Source organism: Trichomycterus rosablanca, chromosome 9 (genome assembly GCF_030014385.1).
Source record: "Trichomycterus rosablanca isolate fTriRos1 chromosome 9, fTriRos1.hap1, whole genome shotgun sequence".
NCBI classification, from domain to species: Eukaryota; Metazoa; Chordata; class Actinopteri; order Siluriformes; family Trichomycteridae; genus Trichomycterus; species Trichomycterus rosablanca.
The window spans coordinates 31,553,373-31,574,460 of NC_085996.1; the positions used below are offsets into that span (position 1 = coordinate 31,553,373).

Below are 21,088 nucleotides of genomic sequence, written 5' to 3' on the forward strand. Positions count from 1 at the left end.
TTCTTCCTATAGGTTCTTCCCCAAGATGTGACTGTGTCAGTGAATCAGTTAGTGTGTGATGTCATGATTTGGCTTCCTGTCCAGAATGTGTTCTTTGTCTTGAGTCCAATGTTTCTAATGATAATGAAGTGGCTTCTTAAAGCAAATAAATTTATAAAATGTTGTAACATCCTCTCCATTGTTCCTTCTTATGAATGCCAATGCTTCACATGTGCTTTGTTTTGTTTTCTTGTAAGTTTTTTTGCCCTGTCACCACCCCCCGCCCTTGCCGTTGTTGATTTGTCACCTGTTTTTCGTATTCACCTGCTCCCTATCACCTCCTAGTGAGTGTAGGCTATTGGAAGTGGGATTGAACCCAGAATCTTGGAGATATATAAACTGATGCTCCGTCATGCCACCCATTTATTTTAGGCATCATAGAAAAATCTACAATCTACATCACTGTAAAAAGAAAACTACAATGATTAATAGTCAGAATTACCATAAAGTACTATAGTAAGGCATTCCTGAAATGTAATAATAAAAAACAAAGATGACAAAGAGATTTAAATATTAAATTTATTAAGAGCTCATAGATAAAATGTGTATAGAAGCAAAGCACTCCATGGTACATTATTCAGTTCATTCCAGGCAGAGGCAAAGTTTTATCTTTCATACCTGCAGTTAATGTTTATACAAGAGACACATATAAAATATACATCAGTATTATTGTCACATATGCATTCAGCAGGACATATGTTTTTATCAAAAGTGGCAATGCAGACAGTGGTTGGTAATGCCCCTCAAAATACAGAATTGCAGAATTGTGACTTTACACCCTACTTTCACTTTACTATGCACGATGCAGTAAGGCAGTGGTTATAATGTAATATGTGCTTATGCTGATTTAATGATTTTATGTCATTCTCAAATAAAATTGAGTCTAATATCACAACAGAACAGTTTGTGTATGTCAAAATCAGAGCTCTAGTGTTTATAGTGGTTTAAAAATGCTAAACTAGATAAACAATATAACAGAGGTTAAAGATAAAGCAAAGACGTCAAGTGTAGTTTCAGAAAGAGAATTTGTGAAAGGCGAGACATTGGTAGGGCAGGGGTTATACATTCCTCTTCAAGCGATTACTCAAGCTTTAGCAGCTCCACATCAAATATGAGTGTGGCATTTGGAGGGATGACCCCAGGGTGACCGGTGGCTCCGTATGCCATATCTGGAGTGCAGGTGATTTTCGCCCGCTGGCCCAGGCTCATCTGAGAGGGTAGAGATTAATAATAATGAACATTAAATGCTGAGCTTTTTGTATGAAAACTAAGGGTGAGTGAAGGCTTCAACTCATAAACTCTAAAACTTTATTTTTTGATGTCTGCCTTTATGGCATTGAGTCTCCATGAGAAGTTAATCCAGACTGTCATAAACCCAGATCATGAAAGCAGCCATGGAGAATCCATATTATAGTACAGGGGTGTCCAAACCTTTTTTTATTGGGGGTCACAACAGTTATCACTTAAATAAGAATATACAGTTGTATAAATAAATGGGCAGCCTGCTTTTTATAGCACACAATTTTATATATTTTAAATATTTTTTTCAACTGTTAATACATAGTTACTTTAAATTTGATATTTGAAAAAAAAAAAAAATTTGTGACGTGCGTGTAAGTTTCAAAACTCAGTAATTCAGTACTCAAGTGACAACCTCACAGCTTACACACTTCAGAGCCTGATAAGAGTCCTTCTATTCTTGTTTAAAGAAGGAATTTTCAACCACTCATCCTCGCAGTCAGCTTGTGCTTTTGGATATTCTTGTGCCATCTGGCATGTACCACATACAGTGTATCACAAAAGTGAGTACACCCCTCACATTTCTGCAGATATTTAAGTATATCTTTTCATGGGACAACACTGACAAAATGACACTTTGACACAATGAAAAGTAGTCTGTGCGCAGCTTATATAACAGTGTAAATTTATTCTTCCCTCAAAATAACTCAATATACAGCCATTAATGTCTAAACCACCGGCAACAAAAGTGAGTACACCCCTAAGAGACTACACCCCTAAATGTCCAAATTGAGCACGGCTTGTCATTTTCCCTCCAAAATGTCATGTGATTTGTTAGTGTTACTAGGTCTCAGGTGTGCATAGGGAGCAGGTGTGTTCAATTTAGTAGTACAGCTCTCACACTCTCTCATACTGGTCACTGAAAGTTCCAACATGGCACCTCATGGCAAAGAACTCTCTGAGGATCTTAAAAGACGAATTGTTGCGCTACATGAAGATGGCCAAGGCTACAAGAAGATTGCCAACACCCTGAAACTGAGCTGCAGCACAGTGGCCAAGATAATCCAGCGTTTTAAAGGAGCAGGGTCCACTCAGAACAGACCTCGCGTTGGTCGTCCAAAGAAGCTGAGTGCACGTGCTCAGCGTCACATCCAACTGCTGTCTTTAAAAAATAGGCGCAGGAGTGCTGTCAGCATTGCTGCAGAGATTGAAAAGGTAGGGGGTCAGCCTGTCAGTGCTCAGACCATACGCCGCACACTACATCAAATTGGTCTGCATGGCTGTCACCCCAGAAGGAAGCCTCTTCTGAAGTCTCTACACAAGAAAGCCCGCAAACAGTTTGTTGAAGACATGTCAACAAAGGACATGGATTACTGGAACCATGTCCTATGGTCTGATGAGACCAAGATTAATTTGTTTGGTTCAGATGGTCTCAAGCATGTGTGGCGGCAATCAGGTGAGGAGTACAAAGATAAGTGTGTCATGCCTACAGTCAAGCATGGTGGTGGGAATGCCATGGTCTGGGGCTGCATGAGTGCAGCAGGTGTTGGGGAGTTACATTTCATTGAGGGACACATGAACTCCAATATGTACTGTGAAATACTGAAGCAGAGCATGATCCCCTCCCTCCGGAAACTGGGTTGCAGGGCAGTGTTCCAGCATGATAATGACCCCAAACACACCTCTAAGACGACCACTGCTTTATTGAAGAGGCTGAAGGTAAAGGTGATGGACTGGCCAAGCATGTCTCCAGACCTAAACCCAATAGAACATCTTTGGGGCATCCTCAAGCGGAAGGTGGAGGAGCGCAAAGTCTCGAATATCCACCAGCTCCGTGATGTCGTCATGGAGGAGTGGAAAAGCCTTCCAGTGGCAACCTGTGAAGCTCTGGTAAACTACATGCCCAGGAGAGTTAAGGCAGTTCTGGGAAATAATGGTGGCCACACAAAATATTGACACTTCAGGAACTTTCACTAAGGGGTGTACTCACTTTTGTTGCCGGTGGTTTAGACATTAATGGCTGTATATTGAGTTATTTTGAGGGAAGAATAAATTTACACTGTTATATAAGCTGCACACAGACTACTTTTCATTGTGTCAAAGTGTCATTTTGTCAGTGTTGTCCCATGAAAAGATATAATTAAATATCTGCAGAAATGTGAGGGGTGTACTCACTTTTGTGATACACTGTATTTACAATGGTTAAGAGCATATCATAGCAGCAGCAGCAAGAGGACCCACCTTCCCTTCTCTAAACACAGCTTATTGTGTTCGTGTGGATGCTCAGCCAGGTGTCTCTACTGAGATTCAAACTCACAAGTTTGTACACTCCACAGTACAGTACTAGTGCATTTGACTGCTGCCCCACTGGAGCACCCCTAATCACAGATGTTAAGGTCAGAGAACTGTCTGGGCTAGTCTGAAGCTTCTTTACTTCTTAACTGGGCCACATTTGCTTCTAGTATTTGCTAATATTTAGATATTCTTTCGTCTACTTGTGCAATGTTGCTTACATACTGGCTGCCACACCCCTAAACCATAATAGTTCCACCTGATCAAATGCTACTTCTTTTTTCTCCAATGTAATTTTGCCACTTGTGGCCAAAAAGTTCAGTCTTTACTTTATCAGTCCACAGCACTTGTTTGTAAGAAGCCCCTGGCTGGTTGGCTGTTGTTTTGCACACCTCAGAAGGAAGCATGTTGGAATCTTTATCTATACTTTCCTTGTTTTGTAGTGTTAGTGCAAGGCTTGTTAGTGCAAGGCTTGTACACTTCCTAATAAAAGTCTTGCCCTGTCAAACAAGTCCCAATGAGTTCATTAAAATGTAAAGATATGACTAGAAAAGTGATTAGACCTTTTGCACGTGCCACAATTACTGTTTATACTGTTATTAAAAAGTAATTGTGCATTATTACTTTAAAAATGAATGAAATATGTGTTGGTGTGGTGCTCAAACATTTGCCACCAATGGGCCCTTGACCAAGGCCTTTAACCGGTACAGTTTTGGACCATGCCCCTGTGCTCTGATCCCAACTTCTAAGAAGCTGCAATATGCAAATAAAATTTTTTGTACTGTAAGGGTATTTATGACAAAGACATTTATTCTGCTCTAGATTAAACTCATTTTTATACAGTATAAGGTAGTATTGATTGAAGAATAAAACATGATATTCTTAATAACCTGTGCAACACCTTCCTCCCAGCCCTTGATGACCTCTTGTCGCCCGATCTTGAATTTAAAGGGCTTGTTTCTGTCCCGTGAGGAGTCGAATTTCTTTCCATTCTGCAACATTCCTGCAAGAGATGCAAAAGAATAAACATGATTAAAATCAGAATTTTAAAGTGTAAAAACAGAACATTGTTTTTAGATCAAATGCCACCAAAAATACCTTAAAAACAAATATTTAACCAAGATGTCAAGACCGACGTGCCATGTAGGTTGAAACCATAAAAAAAAAATTAACCACTTTGTCTCGACAATTTTCCAAAACAAGGTCAGCTCAGAGTTCAGTAAATAAGAACAGTCGGTTTTAACTCACTTTTTTACTTACCAGGGATGCCATGGCATGGTTCAAAGCCAAACTAACCTCAAACACACAGAAACTAAAGAACTGGCTCCAAAACACTTCAGTTATTACGCTTATCTAAATCTCCTGTGGCATTTTAGACCTTTAGAGCCAAATGAACAAAAGGAATGTGAAATATAACACAGGCCACCTTTTGCCTGCGTCTGTGTGATGGAAAACAAAACAAAGTTAAAAGCACTCACATAATACTGTGAATATAATACCATTTACTCAAGCGTGGTAAGAATTTGAGTCTTCAATAAGCTTAATATACACTGATCAGCCATAACATTAAAACCACCTTCTTGTTTCCACACTCACTGTCCATTTTATCAGCTCCGCTTACCATATAGAAGCACTTTGTAGTTCCACAATTACTGACTGTAGTCCATCTGTTTCTCTACATACTTTTTAGCCTGCTTTCACCCTGTTCTTTAATGGTCAGGACCGTCACAGGACCACCACAGAGCAGGTATTATTTGGATGGTGGATCATTCTCAGCACTGCAGTGACACTGACATGGTGGTGGTGTGTTAGTTTGTGTTGTGCTGGTATGAGTGGATCAGACACAGCAGCGCTGCTGGAGTTTTTAAATACCATGTCCACTCACTGTCCACTCTATTAGACACTCCTACCTAGTTGGTCCACCTTGTAGATGTAAAGTCAGAGACGATCGCTCATCTATTGCTGCTGTTTGAGTTAGTTCATCACCTTCATCAGTGGTCATAGGACGCTGCCCATGGGGCGCTGTTGGCTTTGTATTTTTGGTTGGTGGACTATTCTCAGTCCAGCAGTGACAGTGAGATGTTTAAAAACTCCAGCAGCGCTGCTGTGTCCACTCATACCAGCACAACACACACTAACACACCACCACCATGTCAGTGTACCTGCAGTGCTGAGAATGATCCACCACCCAAATAATACCTGCTCTGTGGTGGTCCTGTGGGGGTCCTGACCATTGAAGAACAGCATGAAAGGGGTTAACAAAGCATGCAGAGGAACAGATAGACTACAGTCAGTAATTGTAGAACTACAAAGTGCTTCTATATGGTACGTGGAGCTGTTAAAGTGGACAGTGAGTGTAGAAACAAGGAGGTGGTTTTAATGTTATGGCTGATTGGTGTATATATATATATATATTGTTTTCGCATTTTCTCCCCTTTTTCTCTTTTTTAGCGCATCCAATTGCCCGAATGTGTCATGCTTCCTCTCCAACAATGCATACCCGCTCTGATTGAGGAGAACGAAGCTAACCCACACCCCCTCCGACACGTGGGCAGCATGCTTCGTCACCTACACTTTGACGAGTGTAGTGCAAATCAGCACTGTGTATGGAGAGACACACCCTGACAGCACTCTTTTCCCATCTCTGTGCAGGCGCCATCCATCAGCCAGCAGAGGTCGTAACTGCATTAGCCATGAGAGAGTCCCTATCCGGCTTTTTAATATCCCACCCCTATGTGAACAACAGGCCAATTGTTGTTCATGTGGCTGCTCAGCCCAGCCGGCAGGCAGAGCTGAGACTCGATACGATGTATCCAAGCTCTGGTTCCAGCGTGTGTTTTTACCGCTGCGCCACCTGAGTGGCTTAAATAAGTCATAACTAGGGTGCTCGGGTGGTGCAGCAGTAAATTGTACTAGCCAACAACTGCTGGGATCTAGGGTTTCAATCCGCAGCAGTGCTATTGAATGGTCGGGCGTCTACATACAGACATGATTGGCTAACTAATTTGGGCAACAACATATTGCTGGGTGGCGAGGAGCTTTGTCTAATTATTTAGATTTAGCTTGAAGATATACGGTAGCCCGCTGATGCTAAATGAAGGGTCTGGTACAGTACTGCATCTACTCTTACACTATGTTTAGAAAGATCTAGTGGCTCTAGGAAGGATCCTTTGCCAAAATACCCCCTTACAATCTGTAAGCCTTTCCAGCATAGGTCAGTGCCTTCTTACAACCAGCAAATGGGTACATGACAAATGGTGGTGAAACTGAATTCTAAATAGAGGTGAAACATAAGGATTCATAAGGATGATATGTTTAGTCTAAATTGTCCTTAACTGCTAGTGTTCAATCTAGATCTAGGGTTTCTTTTTATAGTTAATTTATGCAGTGTTTAAAGACACACAAGGATTGGATTAGCTGTACCTTCATAAAAGCTGTTTGATTTCATTTGAAGTGATGTCTCACCACATGACATGATGTCACAACACAGGACAACATTTTCATTACAACACTTAAGAGTCTTGTGCATTTATTTTACTGATTTATTTTATAAATGTTTATATTTTCTTTGTAGTTTTACAATTACTGACTGTAGTCCATCTGTTTCTCTGCATGCTTTGTTAGCCCCATTTCACCAATGGTCAGGGCCCCCACAGGACCACCATAGAGCAGGTATTATTTGGGTGGTGGATCATTCTCAGCCCTGCAGTGACACTGACATGGTGGTGGTGTGTTAGTGTGTGTTGTGCTGCTATGAGTGGATCAGACACAGCAGCGCTGCTGGAGTTTTTAAATACTGTGTCCACTCACTGTCCACTCTATTAGACACTCCTACCTAGTTGGTCCACCTTGTAGATGTAAAGTCAGAGACGATTGCTCATCTATTGCTGCTGTTTGAGTTGGTCATCTTCTAGACCTTCATCAGTGGTCACAGGACGCTGCCCACGGGGCGCTGTTAGTTAGATGTTTTTGGTTGGTGGACTATTCTCAGTCCAGCAGTAACAGCGAGGTGTTTAAAAACTCCATCAGCATTGCTGTGTCTGATCCACTCATACAAGCACAACACACACTAACACAACACCACAATGTCAGTGTCACTGCAGTGCTGAAAATGATCCATCACCCAAATAATACCTGCTCTGTGGTGGTCCTGTGGGGGTTCTGACCATTGAAGAACAGAACGAAAGGGGGCTAACAAAGTATGTAGAGAAACAGATGGACTACAGTCAGTAATTGTGGAACTACAAAGTGCTTCTATATGGTAAGTGGAGCTGATAAAATGGACAGTAAGTGTGGTTTTAATGTTATGGCTGATCAGTGTATATAAACATTCCATTTTGCATTTTACATCTTAAGAAATATTTTTTTATTTGATTACAGTAAAATCAGGAGTCACGTCACACACCCATATACTGTTAATTCTCTAATCAACATGAAAATTGCATTAGAATTGGATTCATTTGGACAGTATCAATAAAATAATACTGATCACTAGAGTGGTTAAAATCAAATAACACTTTGATGGACGAGAAGAATTCGACTTGCTCCTTCGCACCCCGAGTTCACCCTTGCAATACCTCCTTCCTAATTAATTTTGTGTTTTAGACTTCTGACAGCAGATCTGTTTTCACTGAAAAATGTGTGGCCTCTCCTCACACTGAAATCTCAAACCCACTTGAACTGTGGGAGACCTCAGAGGGCCGGGGCTCAGCGTGCAGTGTGGGCCGTACCTCAAAAAGCTATTTATATTCTGTTTACTGTAAACTACTGTTCGGTAGCAGCAGCAGCCAGCTTCAAATGTAACCAGATAAGGTGCATGTATGTGAGCCGTCTCGAAAGGGATCTTACGAACATGTCGACATATTTTAATATTTAATGTGCCTCTCATGTATCAGCATGATCAGAAAAATATATGCCAACTGCACGTCACATATTTGTTCAGAAATCATCAGATTCTGATCTACAGCTAATACAAAACTCCCAGTACTAGTAAGCATATTTCTAATACATAGTACTGTATGTTAATTAACAAGTATTATTGAGATCAGCTGCTTTCCAAACCAATATATTAAAATAGCACACCGGGAGCTTAGGTAGCGCAGTGGTAAAACACACTAGCACACCAGAGGTGATATGTCAAACATGTGAGTTCGAATATCAAGTCTGCTACCGGCAGGCAATGACTGGCTTGTCCATTGGGTTGGACAGCTGAAAGGGATTTCCTCAAAACTAAGGCATATTATGACCTCTGCACAGAGACAGGGGATAACGGAGATCAGCGCATGACTCTCCATATGCGATACTGAGCCTGATTTTCTGCATTTCCTCCCCTTTTTCTCCCTTTTTAGCGCGTCCAATTGCCCGATTGCGTCATGCTTCCTCTCCACTAATGCCGATCTCTGCCGATTCTGATTGAGGAGAACGAAGCCAACCCACGCCCCCTCTGACACGTGGGCAGCATGCCATATGCATTTTATCACCTGCACTTTGACGAGTGCAGTGCAGCTCAGCATTGTGTACGGAGAGGACACACCCTGAGAGCACTCTTTTCTCATCAATCAGCCAGCAGAGGTCGTAATTGCACCAGTCATGGGAGAGAGACCCCATCCGGCTTAGTCCCACCCATATCTGAACAACTGGCCAATCGTTTTTCACGTGGCGGCTCAGCCTTAGCCGGTAGGCAGAGCTGAGATTCGATACGATCCCAGCTCTGGTTACAGAGTGTGTTTTTACCGCTACACCACCTAAGCGGCCGGTTTTGTGCATTTTAATGCAGATCAATCAAAACCAGCCATCATCCTGATGAAACAGTTTATATGTTTTATAAAGATGGGTTTGGTGGCAGCAGTTATGAGGAAAACCCCTCTGACACTCCCAGAGGGCATTGCCAGAGGAGTTTTCCTCATAACTGCTGCAATTACGACCTTGGTTGGCTGGTCGAAGGCGCCTGCAAAGAGACTGGGAATAATAGAGATTGGCGCGTGACTCCCCATGCACGATACAGATCTCCATATGACCCCGCCTTATGAAAAAGTGGCGAAAGAGAGTGAAAAAGAGGTCGGCTACTGCGCATGTGTCGGAGGGGCAGCTTTCCTTAATCAGGAGTGGAGGTCAGTAAACAAAAATGTGTTTAAATAATTGGCTATGACTGAGGCAGTTGTAGCCTAGCGGTTAAGGTACTGGACTAGTAATCAAAAGGTTGCTGGTTCAAGCCCCACCACTGCCAGGTTGCTGCTGTTGGGCCCTTAACCCACAATTGCTCAGACTGTATACTGTCACAGTACTGTAAGTCGCTTTGAATAAAGGCATCTGCTTAATGCCGTAAATGTAAATTGGGGGAAAATCCATTAAAAAAGATGGGTTTGGTCTGTTGGACTGACTTCCAATGGCGTGTACAATGCCAGGCCTTTTAGTCCAACAACAATGCCTGACCTCACAAATACCCTTTTGGTACAAATTCCCATAGACAGAATCCAGACTCCTGACACTCATAAAGACTCTGCATGGAACCCACATGGTTTTAGTGTTAGCATCGTTATTAATAGAACTGACGACATGATTTCCCGAGTTCCCAAAATACAGCGCAGTGAGAGTGGGCTAATTGATTTGTTCTGCATGGCCGGGTTAACAAGAGGCAGCAGCGCTTTGGGAACAGTCCAAACCCATGACTAATTTAGGCAGCGGCTTAAGATAAAACACATCCTGTTTTCTTTCACACAAGATATTCAGGAAAAAAATGAGACATGAAGTGCTAAGAACTTGCATCTAAATCGGATTTCTAAATCATAGCATTTTGACCTACATTTTTTTTTTTTTTTTATCAAACAATACCTCAATTCTGCTTTGTGAACAAATCTGCTTATTGACATTACAAACCAATGCAATATATAATTTTTTTTACTGTTTTTAAAGACCTATTGTCTGTTGTAACACTGTGTAAACTGCAGTATCAGACTCTGGCAGAAACAGTAGATCTGCAGCAGACTGCAGTATCTCGGAGTTGAGGAAACATATTCAAGCCACTCCCGAAAATTCTCAGCTAATGCTTTTTATCTGTCCCACATTACTGCAGTCAGCTCTCCAGTACAGCCAGACTCATTTAGTCGGCCACAGATTATTTACGTTGGTCTGTGAACCATTCAGTTTCTTATTTATACATTTTGTGTGAAGTTTATAACCCCACACTTACATTTCATTTTAATTAACAGCTTTATCTTGGTCAGGGTCTCAGCTCTTGTAAACATTGGACACTAGGCAGGAAAACACTGGACAGGGCGCCAATCCATCGCAGGGCCGGGCCAATAGCACTGTCGAGATTTAAACCTGGATCTCTGCAGTGATGTGGTAGCATAACAGACCCCTGTACTACCTGAGTGCCCAACCCAGACTTTGTGCTATTTACAGGACCAGTTTTTAAAACTTGTTTAAACCTTGTGAATAAAATACTATTATAAATAGGTGCTACTAGTGCTAAGATCTAGAGCTCTCGAATTTTAATTTCAGCTCTGCTATCAGCTAGCCAGGTGCTTACATAGACACATGACTGGCTCGCTAGATGTGTTTTTAAACCTCATTTGTACATATCCCACTTGTTCATAATTTCCACCTATATACATGTCTATTATGTTCATAGCACCTTAATCTGTATCACCTTAATCTGCATAGCACCTTAATCTTAATCTGCACCTTAATCTGTATATTATGTCTATAGCACTCCCATCTATATTTCATGTTTATAGTACATTCAATAATATGTTCAACTGTATATCTTGTTCATACCACTGCCTATATCCTGTAAATAATGTATATCGTAGATACTGTACATCCTGCACTTGCTGCTCATTGCACTTCTGGATAGATGCTAAACTGCATTTTGTTGGCGTGTACTAATGACAATAAAGTTGAATCTAATCTAATCTAATTTTTACATCTTTTTTTGTATATTATTTATGCATTTTCTCCGCTTTTTCTCCCGACTTTTTTTTTGCGTGTTCAATTGCCCAATAGCTTCACGCTTCCTCTCCACTAATGCCGATCCCCGCTCTGATTTGAGGAGAACGAAGCTAACCCACCCCCCCTCTGACACGTGGGCAGCAGCCGTATGCATCTTTTCACCTGCACTAGGCGAGTGCTAATGCGGATCAGCCCTGTGTATGGAGAGACACACCCTGATCAACGCACTCCTTCCCCGCCCCTGTGCAGGCGCCATCAACCAGCCAGCAGAGATTGTAGTTGCATCAGTTACGTGGAGATCCTATCCGGCTTACTACTACCCCACCCCTATATGAACAACAGGTTGGACTGAGTGGCCACTGTTCAGTCCAACCTCCGCCCAGCCGGATGGCAGAGTTGAGATTCAATACGATGTATTTGAGATCCCAGCTCCAGTGTGCTAGCATGTGTTTTTACCGCTGCGCCACCTGAGCGGCCGTCATTTTTACATCTTTGGGATCAACTTTGGGATTAGGGCAAATAAAAACGAACAACCAACAATACTTATTGTAATGGATTTTATAACATTACAGCTATCAAATCATCACCAATTTTTATATACAGTATTTACTCACAAGACTCCATTACTACTGAACATTTCCACAAAAGTAACATCTGCCTTTTCAATACAATCTAAGTGATAAGTTAGGTCAGACTTAGTTTTGGTCAATAAACTAAGTTTTAACTAAGGTAGCTCAGAGGTTCCATGTTAATCATATGGTTGTAAGTTTTCAAGCCAATGATCAGTAATTAGGATGTATAGCATACCCATCAGCAACATAATAAATTTAAAAAATCAGAAAATTATAAATCAAATCTGGCACCCAGGTGGTACTGCATAATATTTCGCTAGTACACCAGCACTGGGATTCTGGGAGCACTGCAGGTTTGAATCTCAGCTCTGCTACCGGTGGGCTGGGCGCCACTAGAAGGCACAATATAGGCAGTGCCTGCAGCATACAGAATTGCCCACTAGTCTGCTGAGTGGAAAAAAGACCGGAATAAAAGGGGGGTGGGGTCTTTCACGCTGTGTAAGGATCAGCATGTGACTCTCCGTGTGCAAGACTGGCCTCACATGCAAACCCACCAACGTATGGGCAAATAAAGGGGGGTTGTGGACTGTGCACACATCGGAGAGAGCATGTGTCAAGCAAATATACCCTTCTCGGACGCGATCAGGCCCCCCAGCAGCCAGACTAATTGGCTATGCTAGAACTGGGAGAAAAAGGTCAAAATAAATAATTAAATAATCCCAGTAGAAGCAAATACAATTTAAATTTTGTAACAATCTGGATTATGAAGCAAACTACATAAAAAATCATAGGCTGTATGCGGTGTCATTTTAGGATAAAAGGAGCAGAAGTTTTATGTTATACAGAGCTGAGGTCGGCCACAATGTCCACTCAGTTTTTACTTTCCCCCTCATCTTTACACAGATTAATCTTTCAGTACTAATTAATTCCTGACCAGACTTGTAGAAAAACACAATAAAGAGTGAGGAAAAGCTTAGTAAGAGACACATGTAGATACAGAAGAAAAACAACATTAAGCAGAGTGAGCCAAAATGTTATCAGCATCCTGCTTCCTGTCTGTGAAACCTGAAATTCTTGTCATTATGACCGCCTCATTTGGAAACGTTTTAGTCATAACGTAAATACAGTAAATCTGAAAAGATGTAAAATGAAAAAACAGTGTTACCTATGTAATGTACTACACATGTCTGCCCCTTCTTTGGAAATGTTCTACCTGTGGAGAAAAGAAAATTGGATGAGAGAAGAGAAGATTAATAATATTAAGGCTAAGTAACATATAATATGATAACATACGAGGGATCTTTAAAAAGTTTCCACACGTTTTTCTTTTGGTTGGAGATACTGAGAGAGCTTATAGTCTGGATTTAGCGTCATCTGATTTACACCTTTTCGGTCCACTCGAAGCTTTAAGGGGAAGAAGATTGTCATGTGATGGTGCATTAGTGGCTACGCGCTCAACCAAAAACATTTTTTGTTGATGGCATTAAAACGTTGGTACGACGCTGGGAAAAATGCATCGGAAGGTGACTCTGTAGAAAAGTGATGTCATTTGTTTTTGAAATTCTTAGGGCTGTAACGATACACCTACCCACAATGCGATACAATTCACGATACTGGGTTCAGGATATGATTTTTTCCCAATTTTTTTTAAACAAAATGAAATTGAAGACAAATTATGACAAGGTTTCCTTTCATTATTTCTCTTTCAAAAAATGGTGCTTATCTTCTATTTATCTAAATAATGAATGCCCTTTTATTTGTGAGGTAGGTACAAACTATGCCAAATAATGCTTATTGTGTAAAAAAAAACTGAAATAAAATTTTAAAACAAATTCAACATTATACTGTATAAATAAATAAATAATACAAATAAAGAAAGTATCTCATTCCTCACATAAATACATTAGGCTGGAAAATTCTGAACCTGGCAACCCTGTAGTGACGTCAACCAGGCAAGGTGAATAGCACCAGTGCCCTCTGCTGTTTAAAGTGAATATCGAATCATCTTAAATGAATAACCGATTCGAATCGTGGCACATGTGCACCGATTTTTAACTGTCTTGTGGTGCATCGTTACATCCCTATAGATTCTTCATAAGTAGAGTTTAAAAAACTGTGGAAACTTTTTGAAGAATGCTCGTACATGGTGAAAACTAATGTGAATACTGAATACAAATTTTGAGTTCTGTTATTAAATTGTGTTTTTTAATATGACAAAATATGCTGACTTCTTGACTTCATTCCTATCAAGACTATGTGGACAGGGATAAAAAGTCAAATAAAAACTACCAAATGTGCTACCAAATATTGATAAAATATTCAAAATGATTAAACAAGCTAACAGACCTATAAGTAAACATAAAGTGTGCTGTATGCATATTTTAACCTAGTAAATTAGTTCTCATAAAAAGTATTCAGTCATACGATCATAGTAAAAGTATTGTTGAATTCAAATGAATAAAATCACAAGAATACAGACGATCAGAGTTTGTAATTATAAGATGCAAGCTCTGCTGTGCTATTACGATTAGTTTTTAAGCACATCTTATGTCATCTTACATCACATTTAAATAACATATATAATAAAATGAACTTTGGTTCGACCTAACTGATATTACACTAAGCTTTTCTAGCTTAGACATAATTAGGAATGTGTGATAGCCTGCAGGACTAACTCTTTGTTGTACAATGTATAGTGTGATACAAATACCCATTTAAGTGTGCACAAGTAAGAGTAAGTATATGCACATGTGGCTGGCAAACTTGCTCTGCTAATCTTTTATACTACCACCTGGTTCCTCTGCTGGATTGAAAGGAATGCATGCTACATGACAGCAGGCAACAGGGGGTCAGATAAGATGTCAGCCCAAGAGTGTACTGGCTGAAGCCAGCAGCAGATACCATGAACGTAAAAGATTTTCTTCACCACAAATTCAAGGAACTGAATCTTAAATACATCTTGTGTTTTTTTCTATTTTTATTGATCAACCTAACTTATTTTAACTTAACATTAGTGATTACCTCCCCAGGCCAGTGATCACTCAGAGTATTTTAACACTTTTTCAGTTTCTTATTTTTATTGCATTTTAGAAATAACCCAGCTAGATACATCGTATCGAAACTCAGCTCTACCTTTCCGACTGGGTTGGGCGGCAGTATGAACAACGTTTGGCTGTTGTTCAGGGGCTTAGAGGTAGAGTCGGAGCATAGGTCCTCATGACTGGTACAACTGCGGGCCATGCTGGTTGACTGACGGCGCCTGCACAGAGCTGAGGAATAACATTGAGGGGGAGTGACCCTCCGTGCGCAGTGTCTCTCGGTGTATGAACTCGGCTCGTGCAGGTGAAAAATGCAGGCTGTACTGACTGCGTGCCGGAGGGGGCGCAAGTCAGTTGAGTGGCGTCCTCAGTCAGCGGCAAAAGGGTCGAATCAGTATAGAGGACAGAATCAGGGTAATTGGACACGATTAGAATGGGGATAAAAGTTGGGGGAAAAAAGTGGGAAAAAATAAATAATTTAAAAAAAAAAAGAAAAAAAAAGGTGGTGAATTAACACTAAATGCTTGCTATAAAGCAGACTTTTATATACAGAACGATTTCTTGATTTCTTTGGTGTAGGCATAATAAATGTAAGAAATTACTTCCATAGCCTGACATTAAATATAAAAGTTAATTTCCACAGAGTGCTGTATTAAACAATATGGAAGGTTTCCACAAAGCAATATGTTAATTAATAATGTGTATAAAGTATCATATTAAATGCAGTGAATGATTTCCATAAAACAGGGTTTTGAATGTAATAGTTTTAGTGTATTACATGCAGTGAATGGATTCAATAGATTGGTGTGTTGGATATAAAGCAAATAAAATGTAACACGGCGGCACGGTGGCTCGGTGGGTAACACTGTCACCTCACAGCAAGAAGGTCCTGGGTTCAATCTCCAGGCGGGGCGGTCCGTGTCCTTTCTGTGCGGAGTTTGCATGTTCTCCCCGTGTCTGCGTGGGTTTCCTCCGGGAGCTCCGGTTTCCTCCCACAGTCCAAAAACATGCAGCTTAACTGGTGACACTGAATTGACCAATAAGTGAATGGGTGTGTGTATGTGTGTCTGCCCTGCGATGAACTGGCGTCCCGTCCAGGGTGTTACTGTGTGCCTTGCACCCATTGAAAAGCTGGGATAGGCTCCAGCACACCCCAATTTTTAGAGAGTAACATATTGAATGTAAATAAGCATTGTCATACATACTAAATATTGGATTTAATAGGATGTTGTCGAGTTGCATATGAAATGTAATTGATTATTTTCACAGAGCAGCATATTAAATGTGTCAGCTATTAAGGTACTTAACTAGTAACCAGAAGGTTGCTGGTTCAAGTCCCACCACTGCCAAGTTGTCACTGTTGGGCACTTAACACTTAATTGCTCAAATTGTATTTGGTCGTAATTGTTTGCTTTGGAGAAAAGCATCTGCTAAATTCTGTAAATGTACTGTTATTATTTTATGTGATGGACTGGCGTCCTGTCTGGGGTGTATTACTGCATTGTGCCAGGGGAAAGCGGATCCACCACAAACCTGACCAAGATAATTTAATGGTACCACGGCTTCATCCTATTCAGGGTCATGGTGGTTCCAGTTCACTGGGTTCACGGGTCGGCAGTCCATTACAGGGCAATTATTGTTATTATTATTATTGTTAATAAAAATAATATTACTATTGTTATTACTTTGTTGTTGCAAGGCTCTTAACCAAGAATTGTTTAAATTGTATTCAATGATAACTGTAATTTGCTTTGGATAAAAGTGCCTGCTAAATGCTGATTTCCACTGAGCAGTACACTGATCAGCCATAACATTAAGACCACTTCCATGTTTCTACCCTCACTGTCCATTTATCAGCTCCACTTACCATATAGAAGCACTTTGTAGTTCTACAATTACTGACTGTAGCCAATCTGTTTCTCTACATATCTTTTTAGCCAGCTTTCACCCTGTTCTTCAATGGTCAGGACCATCATTCTCAGCACTGCAGTGACACTGACATGGTGGTGGTGTGTTAGTGTGTGTTGTGCTGGTATGAGTGGATCAGATACAGCAGTGCTGCTGGAGTTTTTAAGAACGGTGCCCACTCACTGTCCACCTATTAGACACTCCTACCTAGTTGGTCCACCTTGTAGATGTAAAGTCAGAGACGATCGCTCATCTATTGCTGCTGTTTGAGTTGGTCATCTTCTAGACCTTCATCAGTGGTCACAGGACGCTGCCCACGGGGCGCTGTTGGCTGGATATTTTTGGTTGGTGGACTATTCTCAGTCCAGCAGTGACAGTGAGGTGTTTAAAAACTCCATCAGCTTTGCTGTGTCTTATCCACTCATACCGGCACAACACACACTAACACACCACCACCATGTCAGTGTCACTGCAGTCCTGAGAATGATCCACCACCCAGATAATACCTGCTCTGTAGTGGTCCTGGGAGAGTCCTGACCATTTGAAGAACAGCATAAAAGGGGGGTAACAAAGCATGCGGAGAAACAGATGGACTACAGTCAGTAATTGTAGAACTAAAAGGTGCTTTTATATGGTAAGTGGAGCTGATAAAATGGACAGTGTGTGTAGAAACTAGGAGGTGGTTTTAATGTTATGGCTGATTGGTGTATATTGAATGTTCTGGATAATTTTCATACAGTAGCATATTGAAATGAATGGTGATTTATACAAAGCAGGATATTAAATGGAAGTATTTGTTTACATAGAGCATCACTGTAATGTACTGAATGTTATGGATGGTTTCCATAGAGCAGCTCAGTTAATGTCCCTCTGTGATAATCATGCATTACATTCTGCCACTTGGCCAACTGTGGAGCAACTGATTAGGCAACAAAGCTGCAGTCTAGCCGTCCAGTCGAGGATATCTGATACCCATCCGGTTGCAGTACACATTTGGACACCGTATTACCTTAATAAACAGTGTGTTCAGTAATTAAAACAAATTTTAGGTGAACTAAAGTAAAATAAATGCAAATAACAAGAGGATATCATAGAGCAGCTTCTGACTAACATGCATTTTTGGAGCGGGTGCTTAATTCCTTGGCTAGACTGAGTAAAGAAAATATCCTGCCCTGTAATCTAATAGCCCAGCTCAAATAAACCTGTACCGAGCCTGATCATGTTTATTAGTATTTTACTATAGTCTGAGTATACAGTTTATAACAGTTGTACATGTGTGCATTAGTTTATTCAGATTATTAATAATCACAGCAAACATGACTTTTCTTCTTGTGATCATGCAGTAACTGCAATCAAAACATGCAATCATTTTTATCTCCAGCATTTCTTATTCAAATGTGATACAGCAATACAGCATGGAGGCTTACTTACCATCTCCTGGAGATATTGTTTCAACGTCTACACCCATTCTGGAACGCGGTGCTTCTGTGTGTAAAACAGCAGCAGTACAGAGAGAAGAGGAGCGAGGATCCTGGTGGGTAAGAGACTGAAGCTTCCAGTAGAGAGAGAGCCGCACTCCGCCCACTCAGCTCCAGCATGCAGTCCATTCAGCCTGGACTTCCACTCATACACACACACACACACACACACACACACACACACACACACACACACACACTCACTCACAGCCTACAGCATTACTCATTCCCTTCATATAAAACATAACACATATAAACATATCTTTCTTTTTACTAACTGTACTCATCTAACCAGCATTATAATCATGATCAGTGTATAGTGGATATGCTCTATATTGTATAGTTACAATAATCTTAATAAAAATGAAAACAATTCATAATTAACAACCCTTTAATGGTCTCACCAAGAAAATCATTAAAAATTTCTTTGTTTCTTGGGACTTCACCAACAACAAACAATATTTTTTACTAGTGCACACAGTATGTTTAATAGTCTCAACAAGAAAATAATGTTAAAAAAAATAATTCTTTGAGTTTCTTAGTTTCTTGGGACTTTACCAACAACAAACAATATGTTTTACTAGTGCACACAGTATTTTTAATGGTCTCAACAAGAAAATAGTGTTTAAAAAATTTATTCTTTGAATTTCTTTGTTTATTGAGACTATACCAACAACAAACAATTTATATTTTTTAAAACAATTCATAATTAACAACCCTTTAATGGTCTCAACAAAAAAATAATGTTTAAAAAATTCATTCTTTGAATTTCTTAGTTTCTTGGGACTTCACCAACAACAAACAATATTTTTTACTACTGCACACAGTTTGTTTAATAGTCTTAACAAGAAAATAATGTTAAAAAAAATGTATTCTTTGAATTTCTTTGTTTATTGGGACTATACCAACAACAAACAATTAATATTTTTTACTACTGCACAGTTTTTTAATGGTCTCAACAAGAAAATAATGTTTAAAAAATGTATTCTTTGAGTTTCTTAGTTTCTTGGGACTTTACCAACAACAAACAATATTTTTTATTAGTGCACACAGTAATTTTAATGGTCTTACCAAGAAAATAGTGTTTAAAAAATTAATTCTTTGAATTTCTTAGTTTCTTGGGACTATACCAACAACAAACAATATTTTTTACTAGTGCACACAGTATTTTTAATGGTCTCAACAAGAAAATAGTGTTTAAATAATTAATTCTTTGAATTTCTTAGTTTCTTGGGACTTTACCAACAAGAAACAATTAATATTTTTTAATACTGCACACAGTACAGACTATACCAACAACAAACAATGCATTTTCTCCCTTTTAGCGCGTCCAATTGCCCGATTGCGTCATGCTTTCTCTCCACCAATGCCGATCCCTGCTCTGATTGAGGAGAAAGAAGCTAACCCACGCCCCCTCCGGCAGCACGTGGGCAGCATGCCGTATGCATCTTATCACCTGCACTTTGACGAGTGCAGTGCAGCTCAGCGTTGTGTATGAAGAGACACACCCTGAGAGCACTATTTTCTCATCTCTGTGCAGGCACCATCAATCAGCCAGCAGAGGTCGTAATTGCACCAGTCATGAGAGAGAGACCCCATCCGGCTTCGTCCCGCCCATATCTGAACAACAGGCCAATTGTTGTTTATGTGGCCGCTCAGCCTTAGCCAGCAGGCAGAGCTGAGATTCAATACGATGTATTCGAGATCCCAGCTCTGGTTCCAGCATGTGTTTTTACTGCTGCGCCACCTGAGCGGCCCAACAATTTATATTTTTAATAGTGCACAAAGTTGCACCATTTTTTTTCATGAATGATTTTTCAGCTGCTATAGCTTCAAGTTCACATATAGGTTAGAAAGGCTGTTTTCTAAAACCATCTACCAATATTTTTAAGTTTAACACGTCAACCAAGGAGTAGATCAGGCCCAAACAGGATTATTTAAATACAGCTTATTTTAATATTCAGCTATAGCTGTAACAACAACAACGTAATAACAATATTAATATTATTTTTATTATTAATAATAATAATAATAATAATAATAATAACAATTTCCCTGTAATGGATTGGGGCCCTGTTCAGGGTGTTTACTACCTTTTGCCCAGTGAACTGGACCCACCGTGATCCTAAATAGGATGAAGCAATGGTAAAACAGACAATGAATGAATAAATAATCCTTATTATTATTATTATTATTATTATTATTTCATTTTCATGTTTGTACCATCAAATCATCTTGGTCAGGTTCATGGTGGATCCAGTTTCCCCTGTCGCGATGCATTAATACACCCCAGACAGGACACCAATTCATCACATTATTACTATTACTATTATTATTATTATTATTATTATTATTATTATTTGTTCTAATCATAGTAAAGTATTTATAAAAGTATAACAGTATAATACAGTAGTATTTATTACAATATTTATCTAAAAAGTAACATTAAAATAAACCTTAACGTGTTTTATAAATTATTTCTAATAATTTTTGGGAAGGAATTTAATAACATTTGAAATGCTGGCTACATAGTGCACTATGTAGTAAATGGGCTGAGATTTTAGACGTG

General features: G+C 39.9%; 1 protein-coding gene across 1 annotated transcript; it reads right to left on the bottom strand.

Moving 5' to 3' along the window:
* Positions 1 to 544: 544 nt before the first annotated feature.
* fkbp1b (FKBP prolyl isomerase 1B) lies at positions 545 to 18,559 on the bottom strand. The gene is made up of 4 exons (XM_063001366.1): positions 18,473 to 18,559; positions 13,261 to 13,308; positions 4,461 to 4,573; positions 545 to 1,248 (listed from the first exon to the last, which is right to left on the bottom strand). The coding sequence occupies exons 1-4, from the start codon at positions 18,507 to 18,509 to the stop codon at positions 1,120 to 1,122; spliced, it is 327 nt and encodes a 108-aa protein (XP_062857436.1). The 5' UTR covers positions 18,510 to 18,559; the 3' UTR covers positions 545 to 1,119.
* Positions 18,560 to 21,088: the final 2,529 nt, after the last annotated feature.